The sequence below is a fragment of the Eretmochelys imbricata genome, chromosome 2 (genome assembly GCF_965152235.1).
Source record: "Eretmochelys imbricata isolate rEreImb1 chromosome 2, rEreImb1.hap1, whole genome shotgun sequence".
Lineage (NCBI taxonomy): Eukaryota > Metazoa > Chordata > Testudines > Cheloniidae > Eretmochelys > Eretmochelys imbricata.
In genome coordinates, this window is record NC_135573.1 from 18,311,922 (window position 1) to 18,329,041 (window position 17,120).

The window sequence follows — 17,120 nt, forward strand, 5'->3', positions numbered from 1 at the left end:
GCCTCACACAATGGTAATGACTCTTTCCTATCTCTACTGGAAGTACCTTGCCTGATGCATCCTAGGATGGCATCAACCTTTTTCACGGCTGCATCACATTGGTCGCTTATAGTCATCCTGCAATTGACCAATATACCCATGTTTTTCTCCTCCTCTGTTCCTTCTAACTGATAAGTCACCAGCTCATAGCAAAAATTCTTGTTGTTATCCCCTAAGGCAGGGTTGGGCAAACTATGGCCCATGGACAGCGTTTGGCCCGTCAGACCTTTTAATCTGGCCCTCGAGGTCCCGACAGGGAATGGGGTCGGGGGCTTGCCCTGCTCCAGCGTTCCAGCTGGGGAGCAGGGTTGGGGGCTTGCCCTGCTCCGTGTGGCTCCCGGAAGCAGCAGCATGTCCCCCTTTCAGCTCCTACACGTAGGGGCAGCCTGGGGGCTCCGCATGCTGCCCCTGCCCCACGCACCGGCTCTGCAGTTCTCATTGGCTGGGAACTACGGCCAATGGGAGCTGCAGGGGTGGCGCCTACAGACGGGGCAGCATACAGAGCAGCCTGGCTGGCCCTGCACCTCCACGTAGGAGCTGGGGGGGACAGACTGCTACTTCTGGGAGCTGCTTGAGGTAAGTGTCGCCCGGAGCCTGCACCCCTGACCTCCTCCTGGGCCCCAACCCCCTATCCCAGCCCTGATCCCCTTTCCGCCCCAGCCCTGATCCCCCTCCCACACCACTCAGTCCCAGCCCGGAGCACCCTCCTGGACCCCAAACCCCTCAGTCCCAGCCCCACTCCAGAGCCACACCCTTAGGTGGAGCCATCATCGCCACACACACACTCTACCCCCTTGCCTCAGTCCGAAGCCCCCTCCCACACTCCAAACCCCTCAGCTCCAGCTCAGAGCCCCCTCCCCCACACCCCAAACCCCTTCCCCAGCCAAGAGCCACCTCCTGCACCCTGAATCCCTCATTTCTGGCCCCATCCTGGAACCCGCACCCTCAGCTCAGAGCCTGTACCCCCGCCTCATCCCGGAGCCCCCTCCCATACTCCAAACCCCTCTGCTCCTTCTCCAGTCCCCTCATACACCCCAAACCCCTCATCCTTGGCCCCACCCCAGAGCCCGCACCTCCAGCTGAAGCCCTCACCCCCTCCTGCATCCCAACCCCCTGCTCCAGCCCGGAGCCCTCTCCTGCACCCTGAACTCCTAATGTCTGGACCCACCCCAGAGCCCGCACCCCCAGCCAGAGCCCTCACCCCCTCCCACACCCAACCCCCAATTTCGTGAGCATTCATGGCCCACCATACAATTTCCAGACCCAGATGTGGCCCTCAGGCCAAAAAGTTTTCCCACCCCTGCTGTAAGGGCATGACCTTGCACTTTGTAATATTAAATTGCATGTCATTTCTATTACTCACGTTTAAGGTCATCCAAATCTCCTTGTATCATAGTCTGGTCATCCTCCATATCGGCAGTACCTCCCAACTTTGTGTCATTCGCAGATTTTATTAGCATACTGCATTTTTTGTGCTGTCATTAATGAAAATATTAAATAAGATTGGTCTTGTATGCAAGCATCACACAATGGGGGATTGCTCAACTTTGTGACTTAGCAAAGCCCACCAGGACATGTCTGGGCTAGTGTTTTGCAGACACACAGACTGAGGATAAAAAATAGGGGACAGTGGCATCATGCTTTTGCTTTTCTCCTTCCCTCACCTACTCTGGAAACGACAAAAATGCTGGGAAGACAAAGACTTCAACTGAGGAGACTGGTCCCAGGCTTAAAAGGGGAAGCCTGTGTATTAAGAACTGTAACATCCAGTGGAGTGAGAAAACTGCTGGAGCCAAATACTGCCTAGTCTATTAAGGTTTAAGATTTAGACTCTGCGCTTACCTTTTATTTTCTTTGGTAACTATCTCTGACCTTTTGTGCCTACTACTTATAATCACTTAAAATCTATCTTTTGGTAGTTAATAAATCTATTTTATATTTTACCAAAAACAGTGTGTTTTGGTTGAAGTGCTTGGGAAATTTCAGCTCAGGTGACAAAGGCTAGTGTGTGTCCTCTCCACATCAAGGGAGGGACAGACTGGGTAATAAACTTACACTGGTTAGGCTTCTGACCAGGGCAAGACAGTACAGTCTAGGGTGCCAGGCTTGGGAGATTTGCTGGTGTCTTTCTCTGCGTGATTCGTGAGTGGCTCTGGGAGCATTCATGCTGTCTAGCTGGGTGTGGGTCTCCACATGTTGTGCTACGTGATAACAGCGCGTGGAGGGGTTTTCTGCTTGTCACTAGCAAAGTATTGTGAGAGACAGCCCGGGCTGGAGAGTTACGGGGGCAGTGCGGTACCCCAGTTCCGGGTTGTACCCTGGGGATCCTGTCACAGGTCCCAAGATGAATCCCTGAGGAACTCTACTAATCTCTCTAGCCTGATGTTTCAATATGGCTTGTTGTAGTCTCACCTCTAACCAATTCCTTACCCACCTTTTGATTCTCATATTATAATCCCCATTGTCTACAGTTTAACTAATAATTTCCCATATGGAAATGTATCAGATGCTTTACTGAAATCTAGGAAGGTTAGATCTACTGAATTTCCATTGTCTAGAAAATCTGTCATCTTCTCAAAGAAAGATTGAGTTGGTCTGCATGATCTATCTTTTGTAAAACTATGTTGAATTCTATCCCAGTTACCACTTACCTCTGTATCTTTAATCATTCTTTCTTTCAAAATTTGTTCTAAGACCTTGTATACAATGGAGGTCAAATCAATGGTCCTGTAGTTCCCCAGACCATTATGTTTTCCTTTCTTAAATATAGATACTATATTTGCAATTCTCCAATCATAGGGTACGCCTCCTGAGTTTACGGATTCATTAAAAGTCCTTGCTATTGGGCTTGCAATTTCATGTACCAGTTCCTTTAATATTCTTGTATGGAGATTATCTGGGCACCTTCATTTGGTCCCATTAAGCTGTTTGAGTTTGGCTTCCACTCTGGAAGTGGTAACTGATGCTTCCTTATTCTCATTCCCATTAGCCGCTTCTCCCAAACTCCTCATTACCCTTACTGAAATCTGAGGCAAAGTATCTGTTTAGGTGTTGGGCCATACCCAACTGGCAGTTCTAGCACAGTAGGAATTTCTCCCAGGATCATGGGTGGTCTCTGAAGTCAGTGTGTGGTGAGATCCAGCTTTGCAGAATGGGGCATTCTGACTGTTGATCTTTCTGTAACAAGAGACAACAAGAAGTGCCATCAATTTTGCTCTCAAGCAGGTCTCATCCCAGGCTTCCAAACAACCCCTTGCACTTCAGTTAGGGATTAGCTCTGATGTATGCTTCCACCCTCCCCAATCCCAGTCACCACAAAGGTCATTTTAAAGCTGAAGTTGGAGCATGCCAAAATGATTCTCCACACTCCAGCTTCGCTGAAGCAATGTTGGTTGTCTGACCTTCTCAGTCTGTTGGTTCAGCCTCCCATATTACTTCCTCTTCATCCTGACCTACTGACTCAGCACCACGGTCAAGTTTTGCACTTAGCACTCTGTATCTCATGGTGTGGATGTTGCATGACTAGATGAGGAGGGAGCAACAATGTTCGGAAGCTGTTTGACAGATGTTGCTTAACAGTAGGAGGCCTTCTATTACGGCAGCTTAATGGTCCAAGTGGAGAATTCAGCCAATACTGGCCTTCATTCAGGACATTTTGGAGTATCTATTACACATCAGTCTTCTGGTCTCTTACTCAGTTCACTGAGGGCTCACCTAATAGTGATGTCAGCATTTCGTCTGCAAGTCAGTTGTCTCAAATCCCAAGGTATTATTGAGGGAACTTGTTAAAATATGGGAGAATGTGTGTTTACAGAATGGCTATTTTTCCATCATGATGTTATACAATGTATGTTTTAGTAAAATTTCTAGATCACATTACAGTGAAATAAGTTTCCCAAAATCTATTTTAATTATAATTCCAGCACAAAAATTGAAAAGGAAAAAAGAGAACATGCAAAACAGCATGGGATGATACGAACAGAGATAACAGGAGCTGAGATAGCAGAAGAAATGGAGAAGGAAAGGCGACTATTTCAGCTCCAGATGTGTGAAGTAAGAAACAACTTTCACCATTTAATTATGTGACATACTTTAATAGAAGTGTCCTATCGATCCTATTAGAAAGTGGTGATGAAATTCTCTTGCTAGTGAAATTAGAAAATGCGTTTGGCTGTCAAGTGGCTGAACTATATTAAAGATTATTGTTCTGGAAATCCTATGCAAGACATGGCTTCGCCATCCTCTCATTTTGAGTTTCAGTCCTCTGTTTAGATTGTTAGAGTAAGGCTCTCGAGCTAAAGAAAGCATAGTAAGCAAAAACAGTTTTCTTGGTCTTTAGGTGCAAAGCATTGCTGTTCCGGATGTCTTTTCTGATATATTGTTTGTAAAATTAGGAAATATTTGGTTGAGAATCTGGTGATGCCTGTTAAACTGACATGTTAGTTCAATCAATATTAATTTACGATGATCGCTTCTAAAATATTTACTAGTAACTTTTAAAATAGTTCTCTTTATATTCAATTTGAGGAGAAATCAATTAGAATTTGATAACATTCTTATTTTGAAGTAATGCACTAATAATTGTGATGTAATGAAAAGGCATGTCTTCCTACCGTTTGAGGAAAAAAATTCCTGCATTTATGGCAAACTTGTATTAGAAATTGTTAAAATTAGTTCATTTGGGCATTCTAAAAACATACTAATTTATTTTGCGTATTCAGGTTTTAATCATTGTGTGTTGGTTCAATGTTCTGCAAATCAGCAACAAGGTAACCACAGAGATCATTATTGAATTAGTTGAACAGATTGGAGATAGAAGCTCTTCTTTTTGAACATAGCTGAAGATCTAACATATAAATATCATCAGCAAGTTATGTTTTTATTTCTACAGTATCTCATTAAGGTTAATGAAATCAAGACAAAAAAAGGTGTGGACCTTCTACAGAATCTTATTAAGTATTATCATGCACAGTGCAAGTAAGTATAACACTTTGGATCGTTAAATCCAATATTTCAGTTAAACAAATGTGTTTCTCTACCTCCCTTTGCTACATTGTCTTGATGGTGTCTGTCTTTTGATGGTGGGTCATTGAAGCATTTGAGGCTTTTCTGCCAAATAAATCTGACAACAGAAATGTGAACATTGCCTAGCTTTGACTCAAGTCCAGGTAATGTCTATTCCAAGCAGACTGTTAAATTGGGCCATTCTGAATACTTAATGATCAGTGCTGTCTATGAATTGAGAGCCATTGAATTTGATTTTAAAGTATCAATAGAATTCAGTTCTTTATTCAATTTTGTGTTCCATTTAATATCACTAGGGTAAAGTGACTGGACTGCAGTAGAATACATGCTAGCTCTCTTATGTGTATCCATAATTCTTACTAGTAAACGAGCTTGAAGATAGTGTTTTGTAAGGGCATATCAAATTTGTATCTTTCATTTCTGTTCTGAGTTTCTCACTCTGTGGGAGTGAGAGGGTTGAAGGGTATTTTTTGTATTGCACAACAGTGATCCATTAGGTTAATTAGGGAATAGCTTTGTCTGGTCCAAATACTGCTCTCTCTAGTCCTCCTCCAAGTGAAAAGATGGTGACTACAATATGACCAACCTAAATAGAGATTCCACAGGCAAGTAAAGAACTGCTTCCTTCAAAAAGAAAAGAGGGAACCAGAGAGAGAGGTAGGTCTAGTGAAAAGGCAGCATAACCCTCTAGTGCTGTGTAGGAAGCAGATTTTAACTGTCAAAGCAGATGGAGCTGGAATGTAATGAACAGGTAACTTGCTTACTTCTACGTAATAATAATTAATATTTACATAGCACTTTTAGTCTTCAAAATCATTTTACAAACAAGTAATCCTGACAGCATCCATGTGACATCAGTAGATAAGTGGTAAATTATATCAGTTTTTACAGATGGGAGCACAGAGGCAGACTTACCAAAACTAGACTTTAAGACGCTTTTGTCTTGAATTGATGCACAAGATGAGAGAGATCTCATGTGCAGCTGTGATGAGAGAGAGAGAGAGAGAGAGAGAGATAGGAATCGCTAAAGAGAAAAATGTTTACTAGCAGTGATAAAATAAAACAATGAAATTTATCTCTATTGATGTTGGTATCTAGGGGTAGAAGTCAGTGTTAAATCTCTTCTGCTGACAGAAGTGGTAAGGGAGAGTGTGCCATTGAAATCTTAAGAGAAATACACGAATTAAGAGCTTGTCTCTCTGGTGGATAAATTACAGTCTCTTTCCCAGAGCTTTCCACTTAAAATAGATACTTAGTTGACAGAGATTAATATTGTGTTTATCTACAGAGGTTTGTATGTCCTGTGTCTACCTATCAGTTGATGAATGCAGTTTGGGTGAATGTGTGTGGGGTTTGCAGAGTTTTATGAGACTCATACACGTAGGCTTTTGCAGTGTGTGTACTGTGTGAATTTGCTTTTTACATGACATCACTGTATACTCTGAAGTCTGAAATGCTAAAACCAAATCAAAATTGTATGCAAAAGCAGTTTCAAGATTAACTCAGTCATAAAATTACATATATTTGGGCATACTCTGTATTCATGCAGCAAGGGATTTTGTGAAGAATTATAATATAACATTCATATCTTTAAAGTGCTTTCAAATTAGAGCTATGTGGAAACGATATTTCAGATGGTTTCAGACAACTGGTAATGGGTATAAGTTGTGTATAATTTTCAATGTAAAATTAAATGATTTTTGATACAGAAAATTCATGTATTGCTGATAAATCACGGGTATTTTCCATTGTAGTTTCTTCCAAGATGGCTTGAAAACTGCTGATAAATTGAAACAGTATATTGAAAAGTTGGCTGCCGATTTATACAATGTAAGTAATTTGAGGTACTGTAGTGTTTGAAAATAGGAAAATGTTTTTGCTTGTTCATCTGAATTCAGTCTTAAGTGCTATCAGTAAACCGAAATAACTAAATAGCTAAAAGTATAATCTAACTTCACATTTACACTGTAAAAATAAAAAAGTGTTCCTTCAAGCCTCAACTGTAACTAAAATGGTGGGACAAGCTATCTTAGTAGTTAGATGGTACTAACTGTTTCCTAAAACCTTTGCATTCTGTAAGTTATACCATGATTTACTTTGAGGAAGAAGTTATCTATTCAGCTGCAAATAGAGGCTTTGACTGTTGTACCATGTGGATAGTACTGGATGGGTATTCTTGCATCAGATATTCACTAATATAGCACAAATTTTATCTGTGTCTGGTTTTCATAATGGACTGCTTGACAATACAGACTTAATTTGGAATTGTGTACAACACAGCATTTGATGAGTGAATTGTGTAGTTCTGTAATCTCTCAAATACTAATATTGCAAATGGTGATTGTTGATTTGGAGGCAAAAAATGATAAAGTATTAGAGCTCAGCGTCACCAATGTAATTTTGTATTTCATAATCTGAAGTCATAAGGTACATGTACATGGCATAAAAAATCCTGTGGCAATATGTCTCAGAGCCTTGGACAATTGACTTCGGCTCATGGGCTCTCACTATAGGACTAAAAATAGCAGTGTCGATATTCCTGCTAGGACTGGAGTACGGGCTCAGAAACCCAGCAAGGGAGGAGGGTCTCCTAGTCTGAGCTCCAGACTGAACAGGAACATTTACACTACTATTAGCCCTGTAGCATGAGCCCCGCAAGCCCGAATCAGTTGACCTACAACTCTGACTCGCTGCCACTACTTGGTTGATTGGTTTGTTTCTTTTTGTTGTGTAGACATTGCCATGGTAATCCCATTAGCTTTTGTAGTTTATTAGTCTGGGGGCATAATGTGTTAAAATCTCATTCTGGGAGCAAGTGAACGATACAAAGGTAAGGAAGGTGTCATTTGATTTGTAAAAATCTACAGAATCATAATTTCAGTGGTGTCACCCTCTATGGCGTAATGGGGTCGGGGGGGGGGGGGGGCGTGTTACTTCTGCTGCCAGATCTCCAGTTGGTGAAATTTGATAAGTGTCATTGGAAATGGGTCAAGTTGGGTATCGTTCAAAAGCCCGTTCTCCCACAAACACCATGATGACAAACATGACATACATATGTAGATATGTATTTGAGATAATGTTTAAAACCCAACATTTTAATTATACTTCAACACAGGGATGTCTTGCTTACATAAAAAACATGTTGATCTTTGGTAATACTAGGGAAGCTAGTCTGGACATGTTGGACTGAAAACATGTATTCATCATCAGTGTTGTCCTTGTCTAGGGCCTCACTGCTAGCTGTGTGGTCACACTGATCCTTGTACATGCCAAGCTAACACATCTCTATGCCAGGCAGGCTGCTGGCCAGACATTTGCAGGGTGTTGAGCATCTGGTCATTGCATACAAGCATTTGATTAGCTGAAGGATTGATTCAAGAATGCATGGTATTTCACACTTAACTGATGTGATCAGGTTCTCCTCGAAGACCGATTCATGCCCAGTATGGGAAGATAGTTTTGGATGCACTTAATCGTCCTAAAACCATTTCATTACTTGATAGTTTGCCCTTTTGGTAGCAGGTATAAATGTACCCCTTGTCAGTGGCAACTTTTCTCTTTCTGCTTCTTAGACAATATCGACCAACATAGCTCTGCAAGTGTTACAATCTTGGTCTTGAAATGTTAAACTCAGCATATGAATGCTGGCAACGTGCCAGCTTTTAATGTTCCAAGTAGTAGGAACACAGCTTGGAGGGATATACTGTGATTCGGATTCCCAGCAGCATGCACAAAAATAGAATCTTGAGGAAGTATTGGGTACCTTCTCACAGAGAGTACTAGAAAATCTGTCAGTAGGTGTTGGCTTAGAAAGACTATGCAAGTTGTGCATTAGTTTGCTTTTCTCCTGGCACGTATACATTGTTCCTTTACATTCGACCATCAGTCGTGGTATCACGGAGAACTCCTACTTTCTCAAAGTCTCACATAGATCAGTATCACCCTGAGATCTAGACACAACAAGGAGATGAGTAAACAATGACCTGTCTGTAATCTTATCACTGAAGATTTGATATTAATGAGCTCTGGTCTGTCATATGCAAATTGGTTTTCAGTGAGAGTAAGATCATCCTGTAGCTTTAAAATCGACCCTTCTTAACGTTTAACAGCACCTGATGAGACTAGATGATGTTTGGTTACTTCTGGGGAGTCATCTCAGCCATGCTTAATGTTTCGTTTGAAATTCGATGGAGTTCCGGGATTGTCAGGAAAATAGGAAAGAACATTTGTATACTGACAGGTTTCAGAGTAACAGCCGTGTTAGTCTGTATTTGCAAAAAGAAAAGGAGTGCTTGTGGCACCTTAGAGACTAACCAATTTATTTGAGCATAAGCTTTTGTGAGCTACAGCTCACTTCATCGGATGCATCCGATGAAGTGAGCTGTAGCTCATGAAAGCTTATGCTCAAATAAATTGGTTAGTCTCTAAGGTGCCACAAGTACTCCTTTTCCATTTGTATACTGTTATGCCCACCAACCCGCCCCCTCCCCTCTCCCTCCCCAAGGACTTTCAAAGCTCTGTATTCTTGTTTTAGGGCATCATGTGGACAGAAGTGGCCAACAGGCAACCTTCTAACAACCACATTTCGTTTTCAAAATTTCTCCCATATGTCAGGGTCAGACTTTTCCATATCTCTTATTCAGGTTGGGCATCGTCTATCGGTCCCTGAAACTCCCAACATACTGCATGCAGGACAAAATGCCTTTCTGTAAAATTTTAGCAGCTGCAAACAGTGTCTTAATATTACTGTTGAAATCAGCTCTTTTTTTCTGCTTTTGATAGTGCCACTTCTTTTGAAGATTTCAAGGATATGTGCTGAGATTCATTTCTGTGGATCAGATTGCAAAAAGCAATGTTCGTAGCCCGCAGTTCATCTTCAATATGTGCTCTAAGAGCCTTTCTGCTAAACATTTGTTCCTTTTCTATTCCATTCAAAGCATATATTTCTCTCTATTTAGCTTCTGCATCAGCCATCAACACCACTTTCCCATTCATTAGAGCCTCTGCAAGACAATTAGTCAACTCCAGTTGAGTTGTACAGTTTGCAGTGGTAAAACCAGTATTTGTTTCTTTTACTTTTGATGCAACACATTACATACTTCCTTGGCATAGTCGATGTGATAGGCAGTGTTGTATGTGTGGGTGTCTTTTGGATCAATGCAGCCACTTAAAACTTTATTTTCCAGGGAATGTTCTCACCAAGGGTGACTACTTCACATAGTTTCTCACTTGTCTCATGTGTTGAAACTATATTTAATGGATGCCATTGGGCTTCCAGCTTACCAGACAAGAAGCAGGTGTTCTCGAAACATGTGCCATGGGAACTAGTATAAGGTGAGTCTTGCCCACAGCTAGCACATATCCCAGCATCTTCAACTTTTTCCTGATGCACAATGTACTTCCTCTCCAGCCTTGCTAAATTCAGGTTATGGGTGCACTTCTTACAGCATTTAAAGTGCCACTGAGCATTGTGTTTAACCAGGTCCTCCACAGTTATAGTCTCCAAAGATTCAGCGGTTAGTCAGTACTCTTGTGTCTCCCCATTAATGCCTAAAAAGGATCAAGACTGAAGTAAAAATAAGGATTTTGTAATAAATTACTTTGGAATTGTAATTAATTATGTTATGTAATATACGTTATGTAACTACATGCATACCGTTTGCAGATGAATTCCAGTAATTTCTGGCTGGATGCTGACGTCTTAACCAGTACCTCATTACAACTGTTTTGGCATAATAAATAAAGCTGATAATCAGTACCACGGAACCACTTCTTGTTTTGCTGATGATGGCAAATCAACTTGAAGCTCTCCTTCCATTTAGAGTAATCTGTAACCTTAAAAAAATTTAGCAGGTATGTTCTGGACATTAACTGATAACACAGTACTGTCAGTCAAAGGCCACAATTTATCTTCGTGAGGACTGCATGTTTGACATGCCTGTGTTAAAGTATAATTTAAAAAATATATTTTAAAACATTTTCTTAAATATATATTTACATAATTGTTCTAGGATTTGTCATATTTGATACCATTTTTTTCGAGGGAGATAGGGCTTTTGAATGATACCCAGCTCAATCCATTTCCAACAACACTGTATTATTAAAATTTCTACCAACTGGTGGACCTCAACCTGGGAGCCAGGATGGCAGCGATTCCCTCCTATCATGCTGCAGCAGTTGACACTGTTAAACTGAGATTCTGTAGACTTTTACAAATCAGATGACATCACCCTTACCTCTGCCCACAGAATTACACATGCTCCCAGACCTTACGTATGAGGTTGAATTAAACTCTTTCCGTTTCCAGTCTAGTTATAAACCAGCTGTCAAGCTTATTTGAAATATTAAGACTTTGGAGACTAATTTAGTGGTGTTAACTATAATGAACCATTAACATATGGCAAGAAAGTACATGCTATCCATTTGCAGAGACTGAAGAGGCTATTTCTCAATATACATTCACTTTGGCTTGCTTTTGAGGTATATGCGTATAGAGGATAAATACATAAGGAATAGACTACTGTGTGTTTAATTTTCATGGGTGACTGTAATGGCTCTGAGTGGTGGGGTGTGCTATCACAGTCCTTTGCTTATCTCTGGTGCTCCCTGCAGGCTGCTGGCCAACCTTATTGGATCTTCCTTCCATGGCTTGGCTTTCCAATCCAGTCACAAAGTCTGAATGAACCCTTTCTGGGGTATCCAAGTCCAGTAACTAAACAGTCTGTTTGCCCTCGCTCAGGTCTTCAGCCCTGGCTCTGGGCACTTTAAATTGGGATGTTTGTTCAGGCTCCCAAATAAAGCCTGTCCCCTTCTTGGGGTTTATACTTTAGCTGTGGCTGGTAGGGGAACCCAGGCACACCCACTATTCTGAGTTCCAACACAGGAACCCTATACACAGCAGCCACTTACTGCTTACTTCAGTCCGTTGCTATTTCTCTGGTCCTCTCCTACCAGACCCTTTTTGTCTCCAGCCCTATTTCAGGGCCAGCATCCTTCGGTTCTTTTCTATCTCCAAGCCATAGAGGACCTCTCTTTCTCACTCCTCTGATTTCAGCCAGGATGACCTGCTAAGGCCCTGCTGCTCCTGTTATCTGAGCCTGAGGGCTCTGATTGGCTTGACTGTCCCTACCCCTTTTAGACCTTGGAGGACCAGGTTTCTTTAGCTTCCAACATGGCTGCTTCAGTGAGGCCTCACCAGAAAGGCATGGAGGACCCACCTTTGCTCCACTTTTTCTCCTATCTCACTGCTTCCTGGGGCAAGCGTAGCAGAGCAGCGGGACCTCAGGCAGGGGCCACGAAGGCCAAATACAGAGTGCCAAATTTGGTGAATTTAAACTTTGAAGGTAAAAGTTGCTTTTAGAAAAGGAAATAATACCAGTAATTTTTCCTTCCACAGATAAAGCAGACACAAGATGAAGAAAAGAAACAGCTTACTGCACTCCGAGACTTGATAAAATCCTCTTTACAGCTTGATCAGAAAGAGGTAGGTAATTTTACATGTGTCTTACTCTCGAGCAGAATGTAAATTGTATGAAGTCTGAGTTGAAAACTGGCTTATATAGGCATCATTTCTTCGTGCAGAACAATTTGTTTGTTTCCTAAACAGTATTCAACAAAAATAACATTCAAAATATCCAACTACATGTCAATGCAGAGTAAGGTTTTGGATATTTGTCAGATTTCATATGTGAGAAGAGACCCTTCCCTCCCCTTCTGCTCCTCAAAAGAAACAGCAAGAAATCATACTACAAATTCTGTGCAATACTATGATGCTAAGTAACAAAATATTTCAAAATAAAAATGAGATCTGCCTTTGCGTATTCGTCCCATGCTGCTGCCATTTTATTTTGTGATGGCGGTAATACTTAAGATGGGAAAGAAGATAAACCTATTTTTAAAATAAAAACTTAATTTTTTCAAAAGAAAATGTTTACTGTTAAGGCTGGTCCAGATCTTCCTCCTCTCACATCTTGATTACAGCCGCAGGACATATATAATGAAGTTTGGTCTGTATGACCAACTACTCCTAACAGGGTCACCTGACCCAACCATGTTCTTAAACGCCATGCAAATAAATATGCCCTCCTTCTATGATTTCTTAATGTCACGTTTTGTATGCTTAGTTGCAGAGAAAGCGTTGTAATTACAGTTTGAGCAGAGGGTCTGCTTAGTAAATTTTAAAATTAATGTCATTAAGGGTCAAAAATAACAACTATCCATCCCTCATCTAACTATATTAAGAATGTGAAATATTTAATATTTAATTTACACATATGGTGAAAATAACATTAGGAATCTGAAGTTTTCCGTCTTTTTTATGATCAATTATTTCAGTTACTTAATATAGTTATAGTATAGCCCTTATATTGCACTCTACTGTAGTGTTTTTAAAGCTCTCCATCTCTGGAGTAACCAGTTATGTACCATGCTGGTAGCCAGTGTAATACAAAGCCTTGCTGGCAACTAGTGTTGTACCTCATTGGCTGCTCAGTCTAAATCTAAACATCAGCTGGTATATAGATGTAGAAATTAAAAATAATCTGAGGGAAATCAAATGCGAAAGTGTTGATCATATTCTCTCCAAAACAGTGAAGAACATGATTCAGTTTTAGTAGTTTAAAAAATGGAAAACTCTATCAAATCTTCTTTTGTTCTTAAACGTAGGGTACTAAAAATGGTAATCAGTGGATTGTGCAGATGATTTTGTAATGGCATACATTGTAAATCATGAGCACCCTCCACTCTCTAATAAGATACTTATGAAGATTAATGCCTTGGTGGGGATCCTATAATTGGGCAGTATTGCTAATGTTAGATAGTGGACATTGGTAACCAGAACAAATGACCATTTTTGATATACTTTATATTGTTAATTTTGTATGGAGCACACTGAAATTCTTTAGCTGATGTCTGTAGATTGCAATATGACTTCTCAGAGGGTTTATTTAAAGTCAGATGTATAGTCATAATTTAGTATTTTTGTAAATTATTAAAAGACAGTCATTCTTTCCCACATCTTCATACTTAACACAAATTTTAAGTGTTATTTTATAATTGTTGGCTTCATTAACAGAAATGGATTAACGGAAAATTTTCATAAATTTTAAAATAATTTTATCAAGAAATCTAGAAACAGAAATGTTTATTCTTGTTTTATTTTAAGATCTATCACTAATAAAAAAGAGATATAGAAACATTTGACATCAGAATCCCAACACGTTAACAGAGCATAGTAATTCATTCCTGAAATATATATAATCATGTGTTTTAGTATGCCAGTTTTAAAGTTTATCAGTTAATCTGAAACAGCTCAGTGTTTTTTTCATCATTTCATAGCATTAGTAATTCTACTGAGAATTAAAAAATAAATATAGACTACCTTTCTGAATTTATAGTGTGCTAGGGGCCATTATCTTCAAGACAGTTTTCAAAACTCAGAGAGGCTTACTTAAAAATGCAACTTGCGCTCCTGTATGTATTCCTTATAATAGAGTCACTGAGTATTGCATGTTTAACACCCAGAATTCATACATGTTTTTTTGTAAACAAAAGGATTATGAAACATAGACAATGGATCAAAAGGATAATCCACTAGAGAGAGCATTCCATACATACAACCAGTGAACTCCTGGTCCAATTGAAGTCAACAGGAAAACTCGCATTGACTTCAGTAAGACCAGTATTTTACCCAGTATGTTCTCCAAGTTTCTCTAAGGTCTTGTTTATATGCTAACTGCAACCAAAAGAGCTCAATCAGCTGTAAATTCACACCTTTTGCTATTTCATTGCATATTTTGTTTGCACATTTTTATTTCTGACTAAATTCATCTTATTTCAGTGAAATTTAAGTTGGCAAAAAATGAATACAAGTTCCATTGAAATATAGCACTTTTTTCTGAAGTATGTTTCCACACACAGACATGCAATAAAATAACTAACTAAAATGTGAATTAGAACTGATTTAGTTATTCCAGTTGCAGTTACCATGAGTCAAGCTGTCAGACTTAAATAAAAGATAAACCCACTTTTAAAATTAAATTTTGGCTTCAAAAGGATACTTTTAAAGTAAAAGGAGGAAGGTCATTATTCTCAAATATTCAGTGAGCTCAGGGGAGGCATTTACTATAATGAAAGAATAAATTGTTTTCAGGGAAAGAAGTTCTGTTTGAATAGATATTGACACCCAAATGGTGTTTTGAAATCATTTAAAAAAATTTCATAGAATCATAGAATATCAGGGTTGGAAGGGACCCCAGAAGGTCATCTAGTCCAACCCCCTGCTCGAAGCAGGACCAATTCCCAGTTAAATCATCCCAGCCAGGGCTTTGTCAAGCCTGACCTTAAAAACCTCTAAGGAAGGAGATTCTATCACCTCCCTAGGTAACGCATTCCAGTGTTTCACCACCCTCATAGTGAAAAAGTTTTTCCTAATATCCAATCTAAACCTCCCCCACTGCAACTTGAGACCATTACTCCTTGTCCTGTCCTCTTCCACCACTGAGAATAGTCTAGAACCATCCTCTCTGGAACTACCTCTCAGGTAGTTGAAAGCAGCTATCAAATCCCCCCTCATTCTTCTCTTCTGCAGACTAAACAATCCCAGCTCCCTCAGCCTCTCCTCATAAGTCATGTGTTCTAGACCCCTAATCATTTTTGTTGCCCTTCGCTGGACTCTCTCCAATTTATCCACATCCTTCTTGTAGTGTGGGGCCCAAAACTGGACACAGTACTCCAGATGAGGCCTCACCAATGTCGAATAGAGGGGAACGATCACGTCCCTCGATCTGCTGGCAAGGCCCCTACTTATACATCCCAAAATGCCATTGGCCTTCTTGGCAACAAGGGCACACTGCTGACTCATATCCAGCTTCTCGTCCACTGTCACCCCTAGGTCCTTTTCCGCAGAACTGCTGCCTAGCCATTCGGTCCCTAGTCTGTAGCGGTGCATTGGACTCTTCCGTCCTAAGTGCAGGACCCTGCACTTATCCTTATTGAACCTCATTGGATTTCTTTTGGCCCACTCCTCCAATCTGTCTAGGTCCCTCTGTATCCTATCCCTCCCCTCCAGCGTATCTACCACTCCTCCCAGTTTAGTATCATCCGCAAATTTGCTGAGAGTGCAATCCACACCATCCTCCAGATCATTTATGAAGATATTGAACAAAATCGGCCCCAGGACCGACCCTTGGGGCACTCCACTTGATACCGGCTGCCAACTAGACATGGAGCCATTGATCACTACCCGTTGAGCCCGACAATCTAGCCAGCTTTCTACCCACCTTATAGTGCATTCATCCAGCCCATACTTCCTTAACTTGCTGACAAGAATACTGTGGGAGACCGGGAGAAGCTGATAGGGGGGTTGCTGGTTCACCCCAGTTCCAAGTCCCCACCAGCTGGCTCCAACGGGCTGCTCTTTCTGTAAGCAGTGGACAAAGCAGGCGGCTGCCAAACAATGTTATAAGGGAGCATTGCACAACTTTAAACGAGCATGTTCTCTAATAGAATTTGTAAAACAAGGATGTTTTTTTCCAAGTTCCTCAATCCCTAATAACTTTTTAAGTGAAGCTGAGATGTTCTATGGAATTAAAAAGATTTATAGAGTTCAATTCACCAACAATGTCTCTTGACATTGCTCTGCTGCAGAGTCTTCTATTACCCAATACTCCTTTTCTTTTTCCAGTCTATTTTCTAGGCCTAAAATGCACTAGAATTTGCATTACTGCATCTATGAAGAAAAAGCCCAATACAATACAGTAACTCCTCGCTTAGCGTTGTAGTTATGTTCCTGAAAAATGTGACTTTAAGCAAAACGATGTTAAGCGAATCCAGTTTCCCCATAAGAATTAATGTAAGTAAGGGCAGCTAGGTTCCAGGGAAATTTTTTTCACCAGACAAAAGACTATATTATATGTATACAAACAGTATAAGTTTTATACAAACAATTTAATACTGTACACAGCAGTGATGATTGTGAGGCTTGGTTGAGGTGGTGAAGTCAGAGGATGGGATATTTCCTAGGGAATGCCTTACTGCTAAATGATGAACTAGAACAG

General features: G+C 40.6%; 1 protein-coding gene across 3 annotated transcripts in view; it reads left to right on the forward strand.

Annotated features, from left to right (window-relative positions):
- The window catches only part of ASAP1 (ArfGAP with SH3 domain, ankyrin repeat and PH domain 1), a 333,180-nt gene that overhangs the window by 182,722 nt on the left and 133,338 nt on the right, over positions 1-17,120 (forward strand). For all 3 annotated transcript variants that reach the window (XM_077809790.1, XM_077809791.1, XM_077809792.1), the window contains 4 exons: positions 3,963-4,092; positions 4,931-5,016; positions 6,819-6,894; positions 12,461-12,547. In XM_077809790.1, the coding sequence (XP_077665916.1) occupies positions 3,963-4,092; positions 4,931-5,016; positions 6,819-6,894; positions 12,461-12,547 (379 nt within the window). The remainder of the gene's footprint in view (positions 1-3,962; positions 4,093-4,930; positions 5,017-6,818; positions 6,895-12,460; positions 12,548-17,120) is intronic.